The sequence below is a fragment of the Eublepharis macularius genome, chromosome 2 (assembly GCF_028583425.1).
Source record: "Eublepharis macularius isolate TG4126 chromosome 2, MPM_Emac_v1.0, whole genome shotgun sequence".
Lineage (NCBI taxonomy): Eukaryota > Metazoa > Chordata > Lepidosauria > Squamata > Eublepharidae > Eublepharis > Eublepharis macularius.
The window spans coordinates 127,486,796-127,509,236 of record NC_072791.1 but is presented as its reverse complement, the minus strand read 5'-3'; the positions used below and the strand labels follow the sequence as shown (position 1 = coordinate 127,509,236).

General features: G+C 39.5%; 1 protein-coding gene across 1 annotated transcript in view; it reads left to right on the top strand.

Moving 5' to 3' along the window:
* SOX6 (SRY-box transcription factor 6) overlaps positions 1–22,441 on the top strand; it is a 572,111-nt gene that overhangs the window by 271,582 nt on the left and 278,088 nt on the right. The window contains exons 5-6 of the mRNA XM_054970704.1: positions 7,334–7,506; positions 14,537–14,605. Coding sequence (XP_054826679.1) covers positions 7,334–7,506; positions 14,537–14,605 — 242 coding nt within the window. The remainder of the gene's footprint in view (positions 1–7,333; positions 7,507–14,536; positions 14,606–22,441) is intronic.

Sequence of the window (22,441 nt, the reverse complement as noted above, 5' to 3'; positions counted from 1 at the left end):
GCTTGTGAATTTCAATGGCTTCCCTCATTTGGAGCCATGGGGAGGAAGAATTGATGGGGTTTTTGAATCATCTCAACCACATCCACCTGAACATACAATTCACAATGGAGAAAGAAATCGAGGGAAAACTCCCATTCCTGGATACCTTGGTCATCCACAAAGCAAACTTTCAGTTAGGTCACAAGGTCTACAGGAAACCAACTCACACGGATCGGTACTTACACAAAAACTCCAATCACCACCCCCGACAGAAAAGAGGCATAATGAAAACATTAGTGGATCGTGCAAGTCGGATATGTGAGCTGCACTTTCTCAGTGAGGAAATTAATCATCTAAACCACGCACTTCAGGCAAATGGCTACTCCAGAAATGAAATCCGAAGTGCAATCAAACCCAGGATGAATCAAACAACCAAGGAAAAACAGTCTCCTACAGGAAAAGTGTTTTTGCCATATATCAAAGGAATTACTGATCAGATGGGAAAGCTTATGAAAAAGCATAACCTTCAAGCAGTATTCAGACCCACCCGAAAAATACAACAGATGCTACGATCAGCAGAAGACAGTAGAGACCCCCTCACCTCTGCAGGAGTATACCGTATACCCTGCAGCTGTGGACAAGTTTACATCGGGACCACAAAGCGTAGCATCCAGACAAGAATAAAAGAACATGAAAGACACTGCAGACTTGGACAACCTGAAAAATCAGCAGTGGCTGAACATAGCCTAACTCAAACAGGGCACAGTATCTTATTCCAGGACACCAAAATACTGGACAACACTTCCAACTACTTTGTCAGACTGCACAGGGAAGCCATTGAAATTCACAAGCATAAGCAAAACTTCAACAGGAAAGAAGAAACCTTAAGAATGAACAGAGCATGGTTTCCAGTTCTGAAAAACACCAGGCCAACAAAACACTCTACACCCGACAATAGCCCTGCAGAGAAGATTAGCACATCAAGCACCAATCCATATGCAAAAGAACCTCCTCAGGATACAGTGAAGCCTCCCGCCATTAGCATTCCACACCTGGGGAAACTCTTACAGGATGACTCAGCTCAACCCCACCCCTCCTGAGTAGATATAAATGACCTGCCAACATCTTTTCCACATTGTGACACTGAGAGATCTCTGTCTTTTGGTGCTACACCTCTGAAGATGCCAGCCACAGCTGCTGGCGAAACGTCAGGAACTACAATGCCAAGACCACGGCAATACAGCCCGGAAAACCCACAACAACCAATAGTGAGCAGTTTGCAGATACATGCCTAACCATTTCCTGACTGTGGTATGCATGTCCTGTCTTCAGAACCTTTATCTCAATCTCTTTAGTCTCATTTTATATCAACACATGCATACAATTTTGTATACTTCAAATGATTCCTAAAGTGATAGAAAAGTAAACAGTTATTATAAACTGAATAGAGTTGGAATGGATATGATCCTTCAGTTTATTAAGGTTCATCATGGTATTGGTGAAGTTATTATGCTGCTGTTTGCTATCTAAATTTTGTTAAGGGGAAATGTCATTATCTTTGCTATTGATTTTCCCACTGAGATTCACAGTTTTGAATGTAAGTAGTAGAGGAGTCAATGGATCAAATTTAGTAAATCTGAAGTCACTAGAATAAAGGTCCCTAGAAAAAAAATGTCAAATGTAAAGGTCCTTCCTAACTGAAGACCATTTTGTGATAGAGCCAAAGGTTAATAAAATCAGTAGTGAATGTGGCAATTTTACAGATAAGCTATTCACAACAAGTGTAGTTACTTGAATAAAAAGCTAATTCAGTTCTAAAATGCCACATGCAGTAGCTCTGAATAGCTGCTTTTAGGTGCTTTCTGGAGGAGGATAAAATGCAGAATCACAGCACTCTTCTCTTCTAGCATCCCTGGCTGCCTGTAAATTGCTCTGAATGGGACTATAGGCTGACAGGCTCTATTAAGACAAACTGCCTTTCTCATCGGAGAGATAAAATAAATCAGGTGTTTAGTCAAATTAAAATACTTCAGCTGGAGCAGGCCCTGGGGAGCACTGATCCACCTGACAAATCTGAGAGAAACTCAAGACAGATGAGATTTGGGGATAAGGAAGACCCCATTGGAAAGCGGGGGGGGGGGGGAATTGTAGCACTGCTTTGGAGATGGAAGATGTTGTTAAAGGCAGGCAAAGGTATGCATGTGTGATGCGTTACATTTGATAAAAGTGGGTATATTTATTATATGGGGAAATTTTTATAGAGGCTTTTCTGACTTCTTAGCAAGTGCCTTTCATAGATACTCTAGCTATATATTTTTTAAATTTTTGATGCCATTTTCAGTTCAGCAGAAGAATATATTTACTGGTAATGGTCTTAAGGATATCCTACTATTCTGTAGCTTATAGATATGAAACAGATGATGATAGCACACAGCTGAATGATAATGACATATGCCTGCTGGCCTAGCCAGACCTGCTCAATCTGACCAGCATCCAAGTTGCATTTTAAGCTACACCTAATGAAGAAGCTTATCCATTAAAATGATGCTATTTAGAAAAGTATTTTTCATGCAGTTTCTTTGATGTCCAAGAGTGTTCCTATTTTTGATAGAACTGTAAGGAAACATTATAACAAATGAGTATGTGTGCTGTGGCACTCCTGTCATTGGCCATATAGGGAACACTCATTTATCCAAATTGCCCAGAGGATATCCAATATTATCAGAGGATCAGGAGTTCTGTGATGTGATTCATGGTGAAAGTGATATTTTAGCTATGTAGTAAATTTGAGTTCTGAAATTTGGGTAACGAAACTCCCCTAAACTTCACAGCAGAGTTTTTAAAAATTAGATTTGCTAACAAATGAAAAAAATAGTGTTCATCCAGATTCTTAGATTAAAGAATTCAATTTCTCATTGCTTGTATCTATTTCAAAAAAAGAGAAGCAGCTCTGTCAGATAGTGATGTTTCATCATGCAACCAAACAAGCAGTTGTAGCTAATTATAGCAGAATAATCAAACATCTCTCATTCTGCAGAACTCGTAAATGCTGGTTATATGTCCATATTGTAAAGAAGATACAACCTTTTTAGAACAGAATTCTAGCAATAGCAAAGAGTAATGTTTGCTTTTGAAGGCTTCAAGTCAGAAACAGTCTCCAGAAACAAATTCCAGAGGAGTAGCTTTGTAAGTCAGTAGCAGTAAAAATATTAAGGAAACTTGTAGCATTTTAACCACAAACATACTTATTGTTATATAATCTTTCGTGCATTAGAGTCTACTTCATTAGATGCATGCACTGATATTCTCAGTTGGCAGATGTGCATGCATAAATCCATAAAAACTTGTCATGGTAAAGGATGTGTAGGTGCTGTATCTACACTATACTGCTTTTAATGTAAGGTCCAGTCAGTTATTCATCCCACTGAGAGTAGTGTAGATAATTATGGAATGAGCTGTGACTCATGGGAATAGTAAGAAGGAGCTTCTATACTGAACCATGTTACACCTGTCTCTGCCATGTCCTGTGCACCTACAGCTACTGCTTGGGTGCTTTGAAAACCAGTTCCTTTGGGTCACCAGGCAAGGGAAAGATACAGGCCGTTAACCTGTATTCTAATCTGTAAGGTGAACCTACTGCACATATGTGTGGGAAATTGTCCACAGCAAATGGAGTATACATCCAATTGTACATTCTCAGGCTTTTTCTGCAGCAGTTCCTGTAGCAAGAGCTTCAGCAGTCTCTCAGGGGATGTGAAGAAAGATTCTGCCTTATTAGCTGCTTTCCAAAAGGGATATAAAACAATTGTTTGGAAGAGTATTTTGGGCTTTGTATGGGGGCAACTGATGAAATGATGCATTAATTGTGTAAACTGGTATTTTTGTTTGGAAGAAATGGTTGTCTTATGTTTGAGCTGTATTATTCTTGGATTTTTTTGTGATCCTGGTAAGTTTGCCTGCCTACCAATCTACTAGTGATCAGCAGGAGGTGGTGAGCCCCCAGAGGTTGGCTGCCATCTGCAGGCACCCCAGGAACACGCACAGTGCGCACGCTCCCAGAAGCTGCAGCAACGACACTTCCAACAGTGATGTCATTGAGCAAGTACTGGAGCGCATGTGCGCTTTCCTCGCACTCAAAGAATGACCACATGAGTGACAGGAGGTAAATGCCAGGTCCCCAGCGTCCGCCTGGAGGGTATAGGGATCTGGCAACCCTAGTTGCAATGCAAGTGTGGAGCTTGGGAGCATGGGCTTTGTCTTCTCTTCCAGTCACAGTTCCAAGGTCAGGATGAAATGGAAAGAATGTTTGTAGAGTTGAATGGGAACTTGTCCCACCTTCAACTCAGGATGGCTGCTTATCCTATCTTACTGCTTTACCATATCATGTGCAGGGAATTCATGTGCAGGGAATTCTGGGAGTAAATTGCACATGATAGTAAAAGTTTTCAGGCTTCATGGGATATTGGGGCCTAGCCTTTCTTGAAAGCTTGTGTTTGGACTCCGGGCCAGTTCATGGTGTTTTGTCATCCCAAGCAAGATTTAGTTATCCATTACCCTCCCTCTGCCAGTTTTTGTATAGCACAACATAGGTTCATGTAAAATAACCAGTTGTTTGCTGTGATACAATTTTATATATAATACTTACTAAATAGTTGCAAGGGATCATAGCTCCATTATAATTGTGAATGACTGCATTTAATGGATATTACAATTGCTTTCCTTCCATAAACAAGTTTTGTGACACCTCTAAGATTTACAGCTTTAATAATGGTTGAATAAATAATTGCTGTGTTAAAATTTATTATCGGATTTAACTCTACGCATTGGATTTAATTGTATTTCTGACTTGCTATTGTTATTAAATTAACTCTTTATGGATACTTGTCAATGATGCTTTAGGCTGTTTCCTGTATTGGACTAGATGGTCTGTAAGACTCGTTCCAACTCTATGATTCTATGATAACTAAGGAAACTGTTCTCATCTATTATGACTATTTTAGTTGGACAAGGTGTTTATCTTGTACTTTTGAATTAAGCACAGAAATATCACAGGCTGTATTTCTTGCAATTTGGGGCATAATTTCACTGTTAACAAAGTGTCTAGCTATATTTGCTATCTAAGGATTTACTTCCAGCATCTGATGAAGTAGGCTGTATTTTTGAAACCTTATCCTACAAGAAATATGTTAATATTTAAAGTGGTGCTGGACGTCTATCTGGTTTTGCTACAACTGACTAACACAACTGCTTCCCATGAAATTGTGTCTGGAATAATTACTTTGTGCCAAAATCACACCAGCTCTTGGCCCAGACTGGAGTCTGTTTTCAAAACTCCTGTTTTCCAGGAAAAAAATACTTATTTTCTTTCCACCATTCCACTTCATATACATATACATATATCTTTATTGCTTCAGCACAGCCATAGCAAATAACCATTCCACTTCAAAACAAAGATATACTTTTAAAAAACCTTACTAAAACAGTAGAATAATTAAATTGTATTTCTTAAAATATTGATTCCAATGCTTTATCACAAAATTGTATATACAACTTTTCTTACCCAAACTGCTCCTCTCCCATATCCCTCTCCTACAATTGTCTACTGCTGCCCCACGGCTGCTTCCTCAGTAAGAGTGGGCTGGAGAAGGAAGTAGCTTGCAGTAAATGCATGCAATTTGTTTGTTACATTGAAGCTTCTAGGAGGAAAGTTCAGAGAGATGAAAAATCAGCAAATTCATTTTAAAATTTTTTTTGCCAATTTCTTTGTATGCATCAGTTATTTCTGTAGCCATGTGATTAATAATTATAGAGGTGATTGAGAAGATTGTGTCAACATAACCTCCTTAGCCTCAAATGACAGAAGTGTAAGTACCGTTTGGGGAAAACTTATTTTTTTGCAAGGCTTACTTTTAGTTCCAGTTTTCATTATTGTATAACTCTGTGTGTGTGTGTGTGTGTGTGTGTGTGTGTGGTGCCCTCAAGTCAGAATTGACTTATGGTGACCCCTGGTGGGGTTTTCATGGCAAGAAACTATCAGAGGTGGCTTGCCATTGCCTGCCTCTGCAACCCTGGTCTTCATTAGAGGTGTCCCATCCAATTACTAACCAAGGCTAACCCTGCTTAGTTTCTGAGATCTGGCAAGATCAGGGTACTGTGGGCTATCCAAGTCAGGGACTGTATATCTATATCGATATTAATAATATATATAGTGCAAAGAAAGGACATTTCCTGTAAAACTGAGGTGTTGTGAAGGATAGGTCCTCTTCAGAACAGTTGGAGACAAAGCATAGGACCTATAGATCCTAATGGAAGAAGGTCAGAGCAACCAAAGAGCAATGGCTTGCCTTCCAGTTATGATGCCTGAAGCAAATGCTCACATGGCTTGTGTAGAGAACCTGAGATGCATAGGTGATCAATTTGATTCTCTGTAATCCAACACAGCTGACATTATACAAGAAAAAAAGTAACCCAATGACAAAAGTAACCTAATAACTTTAAATGTAATTATATTAATTTTAGCATTTTAAATGTTGATGTTTTGTGTCCAAAAGCCTTCATACGTGTGTGGCTATGTGGTAGGACCAGGCAGACCTGAGAGGCCTGTTTACTGTGTTTTAAAAGGTGCTGGTTTTCTGTGTTCTGCCACCCCTTGTTGCTTCAGAGCAGCCATGAGGATTCAGAAACTACAGCAAAGAATCTAGGGAGACACTTGCTCTTTCTTTTCACTGCTAGAACCCATGAATGTTTTTGATACATTCCATTTTAAAATCACAATTACAAAGCTGGCCTATTTTAGATTTTTAGCTTGTGATATATTTACTAAAAAACAGTTACAGGTTCACTTAATATACTCTCCCCCTAATCAAGGCTCAACTTAGCTATGGTTTCTTAGTAGCAAAAATGAGGCATATCTTGCAATATTCTATTGCATACTGAGTTCATGTGAAAATAGGCGATCTCTGAGAAATTAGCACCAATAATTACGTTGCTTTCCTTAATAAGCAGGGGTGGGGTTTTTTTGGTTGTCTTATATTTTGTTTGTTTAAAATGTATAATGGAAGGGAAATTATGTTAATCTATTTGTGAATTTGGGAATCCATTAAAGAGTCATTACACTGGGATGGAAGAGGGATTTGATATTGCTGAGTACATAATTAATTACTCTTGTCAGAACAGAAACAGAAATTGTCTCTTCTATTTTACAGTTTGCTATATCCAGAAAGGTATGGATTGTTACTGAAAAATCCCTAGCAGGATCAATTTGAAAGCTGTTTTTTGTAAAATATAATAACTCCAGTATTACTTTACTTTGAGAAGACTAATGCCTACCCATTGTATCTTCCTGCCCCTTTAGGTACACCTGAAAGCCTTGCAGAAAAAGAGCGACAGCTCTCTACCATGATTACCCAGCTCATCAGTTTACGAGAGCAGCTACTGGCTGCCCATGATGAGCAAAAAAAGCTGGCAGCATCACAAATTGAAAAACAAAGACAGCAGATGGACCTTGCACGCCAACAACAAGAGCAGGTGAGTGACAAAAAAGCAACTTCTGAAAATGTTTAATTCTCATACAGCAGCTAAAAATATCCAGTAAGTTCTGTCCCTCGCCCTATATTGATATTTATTTGTCATTGAGGCAGGGAGGGGGGCTTGGTTCTGACATAATACAAAACCATAGTGAAATCAGATTTAGCTCACAGAATATCATGCAAATCCTGTTATGCCTTGATAATTGCTGGTTTCATTAGCTTTGCTCTGTAACCTGGGAGGGTGTAAATGGAGAACAAGTTGAGTAGATGTTTGCATTCAAACATCACACAAAGCTCTAACTGTGCTTAATAAATCAACCAGATCCTAGCTTCAGATCTTGGCTCCACCTAACCATAGATAGTGGAGTGGCCTGAGTTCAGATATTCATACTAATTAGACTTAGTTTAATTAAACCATAGTTTTGCACATGCCTGCACTTAGTCATAGATATTCTCCTGTGTACACTGAACAGATTTAACATAGACCATGGGTGTAGACTATCCAATTTCCTGGGGAGTGGGGGTGGGGGTGGGGCTGGGCCAGATGAGTTGTTATGCTAGGTCCTTAAAATAACCAGGGCCTAGTGACATCATAAGGAGGGGCCTCTACTATCTATGGAGGTGGGGCCATGAGGGATTTAAGAAGAGGCTCCCTACAAAATTAAGGGGACCTGGGCACCGTTCTAACAACACCCCTGGGCTGGGTCAAACTTAGGAAAAGGTGAGAGTTGGCCAGTGGTTATAGTGGTATCTCAGTGATCTCCTGCAGTGTCCTGTTTTTGAAATTCACTTTTAGGATAGTCACTTTAAGATCTACAAATATACATACCTTGTGCATAGGACAAACTAATAGCCACAAATCTGACATTAAGAAAGGCAACACAGAAAAGCCTGTAGGGGAACATTTTTAAAGTTTTTCTGGACATTCATTTACAGGAGTCTTGTTTGTGCCTTATTCATAAGGGTGACTTAGTACTGAAATTTACTAAATTATGGCATCACAGGTGCCTTCATTTGGTAAATGCATGAAGTCTCTGAGCCAGGGCAGAATACAAAACAGTGCACTCGATTTCTGAGCAATGTACAGAGTTCAGACTGAACAGAAGCAATCTTCTTCTCACTTCAAACTCATCCTATAAGTGAGTATAAGCACATTTTGAAACAATTCAGAACAGAACAGCATCCATAGCACCCCAAAGAAAACTCACAATTATGCCACCTAGGATTTTAAGTTACACTGAATGTGTTTGTTCTAACTGATGTTCTTTGAATGAACTCATTAGCTATAACATTAAGATCAATTTCCTGAGAGATTTGTTTATGTCCATGAAGAACAGCCATTTGTTTGAGCCTCTCATGTTTGACCATAGAAAGGTCTTTATTCTACAAAGGCATGAGAATGACCTTTCTGAGAGCGGGACCACAAGTGACGCCTGACACAGGTTGGACACTAAGCTTCCCTCAAGTTTTGATGGGAAATGTAGGCATCCTGGTCTTGCAGCTTGACTCTCTGACTGCTGTCCAATGGACTTTTCAACTGTCACTTGTCCAACATTCCGCCAAGCTGCCTACATTTCCCATCAAAACTTGAGGGAAGCTGGCAAGTGTCCAACCTGTGTCAGGCGTCACTTGTGGTCCCGCTCTGAGGTGCAGGAGGAAACAGGTATGGTAAGGCCTATTCTGATAAGTTTAGCTAATTCTGGTAGTAGCTGATGTAGATATTTTCCTTCTCTAAATATTCTGGTCTATTTACATTAGATGTTATATTTTGGTCCTTGGCAAATATATGCGAATGTCTGCTGGGACAGGCTTGCCTGGGTTGTGCTGGCAAATTTTTGTAATAGCATTTCAAATTTGCTGAAGTGTTTTATAGCTTTTAATCCAAACAACCTCTAAGCAAAGTAGGCCACAGTGCAACAATACTATTATATGCTTGAAACCTGTTCATGTTAGCTGTTACTGCCTAGGTGGTGAACAATTGTCAATACACATCTACTTGACCAACTTTTTAGAGTATAGACTTTTTTTTAAAAATGCTTAACAGGCTTGTTAGGGCCATTAATTAACTTTAAAAGAACTGGTTCAACATCCAGTTCGGCAAACAAAGGAAATCACAGGCTTGAAGAAGACACAAAATATCTATCAAAAGAATCTCCAAATCCTATAGCAATACATTTGCTGTAGTTTTGGAAGTGCTACTCAACTTTTTTTTTCAATGTCTTCTCTAAGCATTAGCTAGTTGGTTGCCCCTTTAAAACTGTACCATGCCATTTTAGGTAACAGCAAAATGAAGAACATGAGCATGTACAGAATGCACATTTCTTGCCAATGTTATCTCTGAGCTGCACACAGGAGAAAAAGAATTTTTAAAAAGGTTCTGATCTGCATTCCACACACCTCCCCAGTCTTGTTCATGCAGATGGGCTTTCTCATTGCTTCAAAGAGACAGCATCCGGGCTGCCATTTTAGGAATTGTCCTTTTCTTCAATAGATACCTCTTCTACATTTAAAAATGGGATGGAAATTGAAAGAGGAGCTTTGGAGTGGCTGAAGCAGCCCCTTCCACACACACACAGCATCATGAAAAAACTAACTGTTCTCAATCAATGTTATATAAACCCATCCCACACCCAGAAAAAAACCACATCAGCAAGCAAGCAAAACTATTTAAATAAGGAAACACAGGGCCTACCCTTCCCCAGTGTTCCATTTCTAAAATACCATGTAATGATAGCATAACTGAAAAGTAAAATAAAATAGGGACTCAGGCCGAATCCACACTTCCCTACCTTCCGGTTTTCCTGTGCATTTATTGCACTGGATTCTGCCCACAATGTCCCAGGCTCTGTTCACATTCCCTTTCTTACTGAGTCAGCATCGTGCTATGCTTCGTTCGCATCCCTGGGAGAAAAGTGGGATAAGGGGCGGGTCTAGATCTGCCATTGCTGATGATGACATAACGTTTTTAAAAAAAATTAATGAGAGATTTCCGCTATATCGATTTTCTGCTGTATTGCAAATACATTTGATTCATAGAAAACACCATGCTGCATTGCACGCTCAGACCATGCGAGACCGAAGTAGCTTTTTCTGTTGGTCAGAGAGCCCCAGGAGAGCACAATGGGTCATTGAAAAAGATTGCGGCCTTTGGTGGGACACAGGTGTTCGCATGGCCAATTACCACAGACTACTGTGTTATCGCTCAAATATATTTATAGGATAGCAATTTTTCGCTATACCGATAATTTTAAATTAAAAAAAAAATCTGGAAAGAGTCAACCTTTGCAGCCACAGTCAATATAATTAAACATATTTTGGGAAAGTTTGCTTTCTTTGTTTTTTTTTCACCTATCTTTTGTTCAGATCCCTTACCCCATTTATGTTTCTCCTTGAAAATCTAAAATGGATTGGAAAACATTTTCATAAAATTTTCCCCTTGCATTGTTTGGGGCATATATTGTTACAAGTCTGTAAATCTTGCCTTCCGGGAGCCTGATTTTCAGAGTCATATATTTTCCTTCAGAGGCTTTTAATTCTTATGTAACATTTATTTGTAAATTGTTTATACAAACAATGACTCCTTTTTTATTATAAATTCTTACTAAACACACTAATACATACTAGCAAACAGGAGCAAAGCCCCAAAGAATCATGGAAATTGTAATATGATAAAATGGGAAGGTTGGGCAGTCCTGTGCTTCAGGTGCCATTGTAACTGAATCTCTCATGTGAGTTTGTCACTGGTGGCTTGAGGGGGGGGGGCTCAGCACCTCCGGCCAAATCTGGGGGCCCCTCGGCCCCCCCACCAGTGACCTATGACACAGACTAATGTTTATTCTAGGAATTATCATTGAAAATATAAGAAAATGCTGCAATATTTTCAAAATGCTAGTAAAGAATTCACAGTTTGTAACATCTCTTGAAAAGCCACCTGCATTGCATTTCAAAGTGTATAACACTCTGTTTCAAAATGTCCAAGTCTCAAAATGTGCAGTCATATGTTCTAGAGTTAATTGTGATACAAGGCTGCGTTGAAAGCCGGATTTAACTAGCTAAGAGGTGGATGATAGAAAGGATTACTTCACTATGCACAGTATTTGTTGGTTTGACATTTCCTGGGGGTTAATTGAACCAAGAAATATTCCAAAATCTCTTATTAATTTGAATGTAACTCGTTCTGTGTTAGCATCTGATGGATTATATCCATATATTCTGACATCTCTGGCAAATTGTAAGGATTTAGTGTTACCAGTTGATAAGAAGATATTAATACCCTCTCAAAAAACTTTGTTAAAATGATTTGTTCACTCCATTTGCAGATTAGCTATTCAGAGAAAAGTCAAACAGAATGGAACTCCTTCCTCAGGAGGGGCTAGAAGATAAACAACATTCCAGTTTGCCTAGTGTAAAAATTTAACAACAAAAGATTCCATTAGTTCCCTGGGCATTAGTTCCAAATTAATGTGCAGTTTTTCGGAATCTGATGTTATAACTAGAATTATCTTTTCATTCCAATGTGTTTTATAGAGTATATGCAGCAATGTATGCTCTGTTGATTTTAATGAGTTGTGACGTCTGGTATTTTATGTGCTTGAATATTTGCCCACATGTAAGGAATATGGACTCATCCCTAATGGAAAATAACATAAAGGAATACTGTAAAAAATCAGAAGTTAGAATGTCATTTAGCCATCCAGAGATGACACAGTAATTAACTATTGACACTTGTGAATAAGCTAGCACAAATTAATCTTGACACATTTGCAGACGAGTGATATCTTACAGTGAACACTTTGTAATTATATTTCAAAATGAAAATTAAATGACACTTAAAACTAGGTTGTCATGCTCAATGAAGCGAGCATGTAGCTCAACCAATTGGCAAATAAAATTCAGAATTTGAGCCACATGGTGCTTCTGTACCATCTTTTGCGGTGTCAGGCCCTATACATTGAGACTGTGCTATGGTAATTGCGCTGTGGCATTTTGGATGCCTTTTTCGATCACAACACCATCAATATTAGATGCCATGGTAGTACTTCAGTAGTTTCCATAAGGAAATGAATATTAATTTGCTTCTATATTGCACTTACAACTGCAGTGAGCTGTGCACTAGCAAATTGAACTGTAACAAAATAATTCCCCAAGCTATACAAAGCTTTAAGCCTTACACAGGATATGGGTGCAAGTCATTTAAATAATTCTTAGGTAGGCCTCCACATGGACGTTCACTTTGTGTGGATAGATTTGCTCGCTCTATGTGATGTGTTTTATTTATTTTCATAATTGTTCTTCCTTGGCCATAACCACTAGACCTTTCAACATAGTTTGCAACTGTAAACCCTCTGGTAAACATATTGCTAAAGCATATTTCAAGCACACCAGCTTTAAAAGTATAGAAACAATAAACAAAAATATTGTACAAAGTCCTGAAGCCACAGTGCAGCTGGAAAGAAGTTTTCTTCTACTGTTTTAAGGGGAAACAGAACATTAAGCATGACTTCCTCAGCAGTTCTTAACGTGAAGGATAGATATGAGTAGAGTCATTCTGCCACTTCATAGCATGGTGGAAGATAGCATATATATTAAAAAAAGAACTCCTACATAGAAAATGAGCACATTAGGGATAAATTTATCTCTGATGTAGTGGTTTGCTATATGCAAGGAGTATTTTTTAAACAACTGTTAAACATGCCTTTTCTCACATGCAATATGAAATGGCACAGGTCCAACAGGGACAACATGTTGTTGTTAAGTATATTTTTCTTCTTTCCCATTTTTCCTTTGACAGTAGCATTGAAAATTCTATTGGCAAAGAGCATGAGACCTTGTCCCTATAGGAGTATGCTTGTGCAACAGATAGGATTCATGAGCTATAGGAACACAGAACTGGAAGGGACCCCAAAGGTCACAGCTACCTCCCCCCTCAGTTCCCCAGTAACCCCTGCTGTATGCCCAAAGGAAGGAAAAATCCTAGGATCCCTGAGCCAATCTGACCTGGAAGAAAATTCCTACCTGCTTCCAAAGTGGTGATCGGCATTACCCTGGGCATATAAGAAAGGGCCACAAGAGCCAATCACTGGCTTATCCTTCCCTGTCCTCTCCTAATATGTTGATAGTTGATGTTAATATATTAATGATGTTAATATGCATTTAAAGCTACTTGATATGGAGATTTTCTTGTAGCTATAGGTTTTTTTATATTAAAAAATCTTTTTCCTATACCAGCCATGATTTTAATTAACATTGTCTCACAAAATAATTGCTACAAAAGGAGGTATAGCTGAGATACTGTAAGTACAGGTGTGTTTTGTTTAGTGAAAAACTTTCATTTATGATATTAAAGTAGTCTTTCTTTATTGTTCTTGTTAAGAAATATTTATAAAATACTTGTATCCCAAAAATAAAAATATAAAAGTATATAAAAAAATAAAAGCCAAATACAAGATCAGCTCTTCCTAGCTGAGAATAAACAGTAAGACAAAAAGAGTTAACTAGCAAACCCCAGAGAGAACTTTTTAAAACTGCTACATTTTAATTAAATGGTGGGAAAAGCATAAAGATGATGTAATATGCATTTCATTATGCAGGAAATTCAGAAGTGTTGGTACAGAAAAAATCTTGATCTGAGTCCTACTCCTTACTAATAGCTTTTCCAAAAAAAGAGAGTATTTCAGGAGGGGAAAAGCCTCCCTTGCTAACTCAGAAAATGGGGGAGCATATGCATTTTTTTTTGCAAATATAAAGATGATGATTGTAGCTTTAGTACTCAGAATTAAATACATGTATGTAACCATTTGTTCCACCTCTGTTTTAAATGTGTGTGTAGTTCATAAAGATAGGTTAGTGAATGATATTGTAAACCTTCTTCCAATCTTTTACTAACTTCTAGACAAATAAGGTTCACTGTAACAAAGCAGAAAATCTTTGAAATTATCATGAGAAATAAGTTGGAACTTGTTTTCACTCAATAATATTGAAGTTTCAACATCAGTGTTTTAATTTAATGGAAAATTTATTTCTAATAGATTGCAAGACAACAGCAGCAACTTCTGCAACAGCAGCACAAAATCAATCTACTGCAGCAGCAAATTCAGGTCAGTGTGTTTTATTGCTCTCTTCTGATTATGCTTAAATTCCATTTAGAGAAAGGGAAGCTTTAAAATAAAATTACTTTTACTCTCCTAGTCCAATAAAGCTTCTTTCTATTCAAGGAAGATTCTCTGCATTTTGTTTTAAATAATTGTGAAAAATAATTTTGGTAGACAAACAGGTTTTGTTTGAAAGACCTTTGTTAGTTTTAAATCTTCCTATTTAAATGTAACATAAACAGACATTTTAACTTCCTTCCTGTAGAGGAAAACCAGTGATTCAATTGTTGTTTATGGATTACTTTATTATAACCAAGAGATACCTGGCTTTATATTGAGACAATTATTATGGAAAACATTTGTAGCTACTTTCATGTAAGTACAGCACCATCAATTTTTTTCTAGGGAGTTATGTTTAAAACAGATTATGGTTTATCTGCTAGTGACACCAACTGACGTGTGTGTGTGTGTGTGTGTGTGTGTGTGTGTGTGTGTGTGTGTGTGTGTAATTTTAGTGGATGTGGGAGAGCAACATTCAACAAGATCCATTGTATACTCTTGGATAAACTCAAAGGTAAATTTATGAAAAGTAATGTATTTTAATAGCTTTTGTCGTGGTTGTTTTCTTTTTAATGTATGTCACCATGACAGTAGTGATGTTATCATCACAGATCAGACAGTAACCTTGAAAACAAACAAACAAACAAACAAACAAACAAACAAACAAACAAACAAACAAACAAACAAACAAACAAACAAACAAACAAACAAACAAACAAACAAACAAACAAACAAACAAACAAACAAACAAACAAACAAACAAACAAAAGGAGCAAAGAAAATTCTGGAGACAAATTACCAAATCCGGGATCCAAGGGGGTAGTAACTACATCTTCAGGTTTTATTAACAACAAATACAGCAAACTAAGCATAAGCCCATGTTGTTCAACATCTTTATAAATTACTTGGATGAAGAAATAGAAGGGATGCTCATTAAATTTGCAGAAGATACTAAATTAGAGGGGTAGCTACAGAATCCAGATTCAGGATTATCAACAAACTGGATAAATGGATTAAAACTAACAGAAAGCTCATTTTATTGATTGGTAAGCAGTATGGTGGAGATGGTGATGGAGGGCATCTGTGTCCTATGAGTTAAAGATGAAGGAGTTGGATATGTTTAGCCTGAAGAAAAGATAACTAAGAAGTGATATGATAGTCCTCTTAAAATAATTGCAGGGCTCTCACAAAGAGGACAGAATGGAATTGTTTTCTGTTGCCCCAGAGGGTTAAAATTAAACCAAAACAGTTTTCAGCTAAACATTAGGAAGAACTTCCTGATGATCAGTGGTTCCTCAGTGGAACAGACTTCCTCAGGAGGTTGTGGGCTCTCCTTCCTTGGGGGGGGGGGGGGGTTAAGTAGAGCCTAGATGGTCATCTGTCAGCAATGCTGATTCTGTGACTCAGTATGAATTTAGGCAGATTGTGAGGGGGAGGACAGGAAGGAATGAGCCAGTGCTTGGCTTTTGTGATCCTTTCTTGTGTGACCAGGGTAAAGTTGGTCGCCACTTTGGGGTTAGGAAGGGGCCAGGAATCCTAAAGATTTTTGCCTTCTTCTTGGCAAAAAAGCAGGGGTCACTGGGGGAGAGGGATGTGAGTGTTGCTATGCATTTCCTGCATTGAATGCGGTGGTGCGCGTCATCGCTGGAACACTGATATGGGGGCATATAATACCGGTATTGCGCCAGCTGCATTGGTGGAGTACTGAATCAGGTTCAAGGTTTTGGTACTAACCTATAAAGCCCTATGCGGACTGGGACCGACGTATCTGCGAGACCGCCTCTCCCCATATGAGCCCCAGAGGAATCTTTGCTTGAGCGATAAACATCTATTAAAGATCCCTGGCCCTAGGGAGGCCTGCCTGGCGTCGACCAGGGCCAGGGCTTTTTCAGTCCTGGCCCCAGCCTGGTGGAACACTCTGTCTTATGAGACTAGGGCCTGGCAAGATTTGTTAGCATTTTGCCAGGCCTGTAAGACGGAGGTGTTCCGCCAGGCATATGGTTGATGCTAGGCAGTGCCCCCCCCCCCAGTCGGGGGGAATAAAGTATATGCCCACCCATCCAATGACACCTTCCATCTCCCACATGTTTTTCTGGTAAAAACGCTTTGGAGACGGTGAAAAGGTGATCGTCTAGATGATGTGCTGCTATGCTTCTTGTTTCTATATTTATATAGATGTGGTATTTTAAACTGTGGTATGTAGTATTTTATGTTTTTAATGGTAATAAATGTTTGAACTGTGTAATGTGTTTTAAGCCTTGTTGTGATCCGCCCTGAGCCCGCTGGTGTGGGGAAGGCGGAGTATAAATTGAATAAATTAAATTAAATTAATTGTGCAGGGGTTAAACTAGATGACCCTTGAGGTCCTTTCTATGATTCTAACTATTATTAACGATAAAACTAGTAGGCTGGATGAGATAGAAATACTTCTGAGAAACTATCACATCTAATCTTAAACAGGGAGTTGATGGGGACTGGCCTCTTGCCTTCTGTCTCTGCATTTCTGAAGTATAGGCTTTGTGGCCTCATATCCTTTCCCTCTCCTTTCTAGTATGAATTATCCCCTCTTGCCTAATATGATTCTTACTCAGCCAGGTTTATTGTTTAAATCTTGAGTAAAAGAGAACCCTGGTTAGTATTAACAAACTTGATAGTAGCATAAACTTTCGAGAACCACTGTTCTATTTATCAGATGCATCTGACAAAGAGAACTATGGTTCTCGAAAGCTTATGCTACGATAAAGTTGGTTAGTCTTAAAGGTGCTACTGGATTCTTTTCTATTTTGCGACTATAGACTAACACAGCTAACTCCTCTGGATCTGGTTATTATTAAACATAATAAATGTAAATCTGATGCAGTATTTAGCCGAATCATGTAAGGGCAATGGAGGGTATTTGTATGAGACAGAAGAATGGAAGATGTGATCCTATAGTCTTTTCTCTCATTTTTTTAACCAAAAAGATGTCCAGCTTTATTTCAGCAGTGTCTTCTCTGTGTGTATGCACAAAGATGGTTGCTAGATCATGACCAAACACTGCATTAAATAAGAGATAAAATAGGATTTGTGGCTCTGTACCAAGTCAGCTTGATGTTTAGGATCAAACATCATTCTGCTTGTATCTAAAAGGTATTTGTTGCGGTTATGGAAACCTGAGGATCCAGTGACTACTTCCTTGGATCTAGGATTCACTTATCTCTCTCCAGGTTTTTCACATCAAGATGATAGGTGATTCTGAGATAAATAGCACTTTTTTTCTTCCTGATGGTAACTGGGATGCGACCCCTCCATTAGAGCTGGCCCCTGATTTACAGAGCTCAGAGTAACAGTTGGAACTCTTGGTTATATTATGTTTTCTTGGTGCAGAGACCAGAGGTCATCCTTGACCAGAGATTGAGCTAAGTTGTAGTGTAGCTGTGTGGACAACTTGATTCTTCTTATGAAAAACTAAGATTCCTCTAGAGGGTCATGGGTATGACGAAGCAAGATGTTACCCCTGAATTGAAGCAAAAGTCTTAATGGGCAGTGATCACTCTCAGTTCTGTTGCCAACCTCAAAACAAAGGGTCTGGAGCAGGAGTGAGGATGATACTGCTATGTAGTCTATTTTTCTGGCTACCCAGGTGAATAAGAATGTAAACATACTATCAGAGATATCAAATCTTGTGCTGTAGAGAATATGCAACTGTTGGAGTGACAGCAGTTCTAATAATCTTAGACCTGACTTGTTTATAACTACGTCTTGTGATTACCAGTCCAGGATACAGGTTTTTTTGGAAGCCTGCTGCCACAAACCCACGTCCAACTCAGGCTTAGGCTGATCTTCCTCTACCCTGAGGTAAAACTTCTCTTTAAGCCTATGAAGCTGTATACTGGGCTGGGCAGCCTCTAGTAGCATGGTTGATGTTAAGCTTCAACTTTCCTTCTTGTCCCACCCTTAGGAAATATTAAAAATGGTTACCCAGCCAAGTCTTAGTAGGGGACAGATCAGGGGTTTGCGCTTCCCTTTAGCAGAAACTGGCACACATGGCTTGGGGAGGTTCAAAACATAACTGAAGGTTTATTTACAGAAGGTTAAAATCAAAAGGCAGGTAGGCAGATGTTTGAACTGATGTAACAGAAAGGTTTTTATACAGCAACTTCACTGGTGTGAGGCACAAAACACCTGGTTTAACACTAAGTTGCTGACTTCTTTCAGAGGTTGACACTGCTTCACAAATGTTTCCCTTTTAAAGCACAGACACAGCACGACTTCCCCTCCTCTCCAGACTTAAGGGTGCTCCACTGAGACAAACCCTTACTAGATACTGGGCAGGTGTTATAGTTACGAGATATAGTTATGAGTTCATGGCACTGAAGGGGAGACTCCTCTCTACTCACTTCCTTGGCCCTCTATAATTCCCAGATCTCTTCAGTTGAAGTAGGAGTTAGTGCTGGTTTACCCCACTTTAGTCCTAGGACTAAAAGTGTTTCACAAACATTATTTCCTCTCACAGAGGATTCTCTGGCTGACCCTCTCTGGTCTAAAGCCAGGCTCCAACTCTCCTTCACTCCCTTGTTTTCCCTCTAACTCCAACTGACAGCATCCCCAACATTCCATCCCCAACTGAAATTTCAGGCTAGCTACATTGGGGGGAGGGGGGAGGGAGGAAACATGTCAATCATACCTCACTGACTGGAAATCTCAGTATCTGAAGCTGAGTCCATCACACCTGGTTATTAATATGGGCCGAGAAATCAGAAAAGCCGATTCAGGAATCCTGAATTTGTATCACTTTGGAAAGCTTTGGGTAAAGCGGCAGCAGCCACAGCACTTTTCTAGCTGTTTACATTTGCAAACAGCAAGAAAAGTGCTGCTTGCTTTCAAGCTTCCAGCTCTTTTTTTACCTGATGGGAGGAGGAGGAAGGGTTTGTAGTGATTCACTACAATCCCCTCCTCTCCCTCCCATCGGGTGAAAAAATCAGTGGGGCGGGACGAAAGCGACACATTTCTTGCCTCTTGCAAGAGGCAAGAAAAGTGTTAGTTTCAAACACCCCGCTGCTTTTTTCAACTGATGGGAGGGGGAGGAGGGGGTCCCCTTCCCCATCAGGTGAAAAAAGCAGTGAGGTGGGGTGTTTGAAAGCAACACTTTTGTTTTTTGCTTACAAATGGCAAGAAAAGTGCTGCTTTGAGCTTCGGTGTGCTTCGTAAAGATTTCCAAATCTTTACAGAACATACCGAAGCAGTTTAAACACCCGAATCCTGAATCTTTTTCAGGAGCACATCCCTACTACAGCCTTATCAGTCTCTACATAATCAGTACTGTCCGATGGTACGTGACTCTTCGGATTATACCACTTCAGAGAGGGGCAGAATGTTTGAAAAGTCTCCATGTAAAACTTACGTCAGAAAAAACTTGTATCTATTTACCCTATGACATTGTTCATGGAAATGTTCCTGATATTGACTGTACTAGTCTCACACTGTATAAACTGCCTTGAGTCTTAGTGAGAAAGGCAGACTATAAATGACAAAAATAAATAAATAAAATAATAAATAACATGCTAATTTTTATAAGTAATTTTTCCTTTCTCCTTTGGAGTGTGTGTGTTCTGTAACACAGAAATGAGTAACTCTTTTTTTAAAAGGAGGACTTTGGTAGTCTAGAAAAGTTGACATGGTGAAATAATGGTGTCAATAATTTGCATGGTTGTTACTTCTTGCCACCATTGGAATTCCTTCTTCTCATGAGTAAGGCCAACAACAGTTTATTTCCATTGGCCTTAAGTTATACAAAGATTACACTAGAAGTGGCTGAGATTCCTTCTCTCTGCTGTTCATTCATAAAACTAGTTGATTCCTTGCTCATTGCCTTCTATTCTGTTCCTTGAGCAAAGGTTAACAAGCATGTCACTGAGATCAAGTGGCAGTTCCTCTTCCTAGAAACAGCTAAATTGCCTCCAATCCATCTTGTTCTATACATGTCTTTCCCACTGAGTTATGGAGCTTAGTCACTGCAGAACATTTTGTCATTTCATGCCAATCCAGTTGTTTAGGAGCCTGTTTAGTGTGAGAGACTTTTGTGGATTGCTTCTCTCTCTTGTGCATATTGAGAAAGCTCATTAAAATATTTCAGACAGGTTAAGCATTTCTCCTCCATAGCATGTTTGCCAGGATTCTGGTGGGCTTTTCATCTTCTCCTGGAGCATCTTACAAGAAATAGTCTTGGCTGCTGTTGCAGATGCTGGACCAGCGCCATATCAGACTTGCAAACGAGTCTCAGAGAGGCTGCAGTAAAGCAGAATGGTTAGCATCATTGAAGACATTTTCAGCTTTAGCTTGTTTATTTTAATTAATTTCTTGTCCTATCCAAAAGGGTAGGAAAATAGAAAGAGAAGTGAAGCCTATATACACTGACTTGTTTTCCTCGGAGGAAGGGCAGAATATAAATGAAATTAAATGTCATTTGTATCGTGTCATTTGTATGAAGCTGTTTTCACACAAGGGCTCAATAAACAGCACAGCAATTTGCATTCTTGAAGATGATTTAAAAAGGGCTGCCATGATCGCACCAATTGTGGCAGTTACCTTGTAAAATGGCACCTTTGCATCTCTTGACTATGAACTCAGCTGTACCTTGTAGGGATCAGCCTGAAAATTAACAATTAATTAATCCATGACATCTGACTGTTGAAAAGTGTCTCCTAATATATTTATTTATTTATTTTTATTTTTATTATGCTTTTATCTAAAACATTTTAAAGCCACTTTTCCACCCCAAAAAGTCCCAAGGCGGTGAACATGAAACATTAAAGCATTTGAACATTGGAAAAGCATTTAAAATAATATATAAAATAGTTTAATTAAAAACATAAACATAAAATCAGGCAGGAGGCCAATAACAGCTATTGAGGATATGCCAAACAAAACAAAAAAAGTCTTCACTCCTGGCAGAAGACAATGATAGAGGTAGGCAGACAAATCAACATAAAAGGTTTGGAGCTCTGAACAAGAAGGTCCTTTTGTCAGGTTACCACCCCTCTAGCCTCAGATGGTGGAGGCGCTCGAAGCAGGGCCTTCAAAGACCTATACAGGATGTTAAAAGCCAATACTAACACCTTGAACTCAGCCTGGAAGCAAATTGGGAGCCAATGTAAGGGGCGGGGAACAGAGTGATATGGCTCTTATGACACACTCCAGTCAATACTCTGGCCACAAAATTCTGTACCAACCAGGGCTTTTTTTCTGCCAGAACACGGTGGAACACAGTTCTGGCACCTCTCAGTGCTGGGAACTGGAGGTGGTGGCAGTGAGTGGGCGCTTGCATGGCCTCTCTGCCAGGCCCTCCAAGAAGCTTCCCCATCCTGGTGCTGGGAGCTGGAGGCAGCAGCGGCAGTGGCAGTGTGTGGGTGCCCACGCGGCCTCTCTGCTGGGCCCACCAAACAGCCTCTCCATCCCAGCACCAGGAGCTGGAGGAGCCAGAAGTGGGCTGTTGCCTACATGACCTCTCTGCTGTGGGCACAGGAGCTAGAGGAGGTGACATCAGTGGATGGACCACTACATGGTTTGCCCCGGCCTCTGCTGGCTCACATGCTTCACACTCTTCTAGGGTTGCCAGCTCCAGGTAGGGAAATTCCTGAAGATTTGAGGGCTGGCACCTGGAGAGGGTGGAAGTTGAGGGTGTCTGCTTCCAGCTCCTGAAACTCAAACTGTATTCCCCCTCCCCCCATCAAGTCTGCCCCACATTATTACCCTGGTATAAATGTTAAGGAAGTTAGGTTCTTGTTTCTTAACACATTCAGC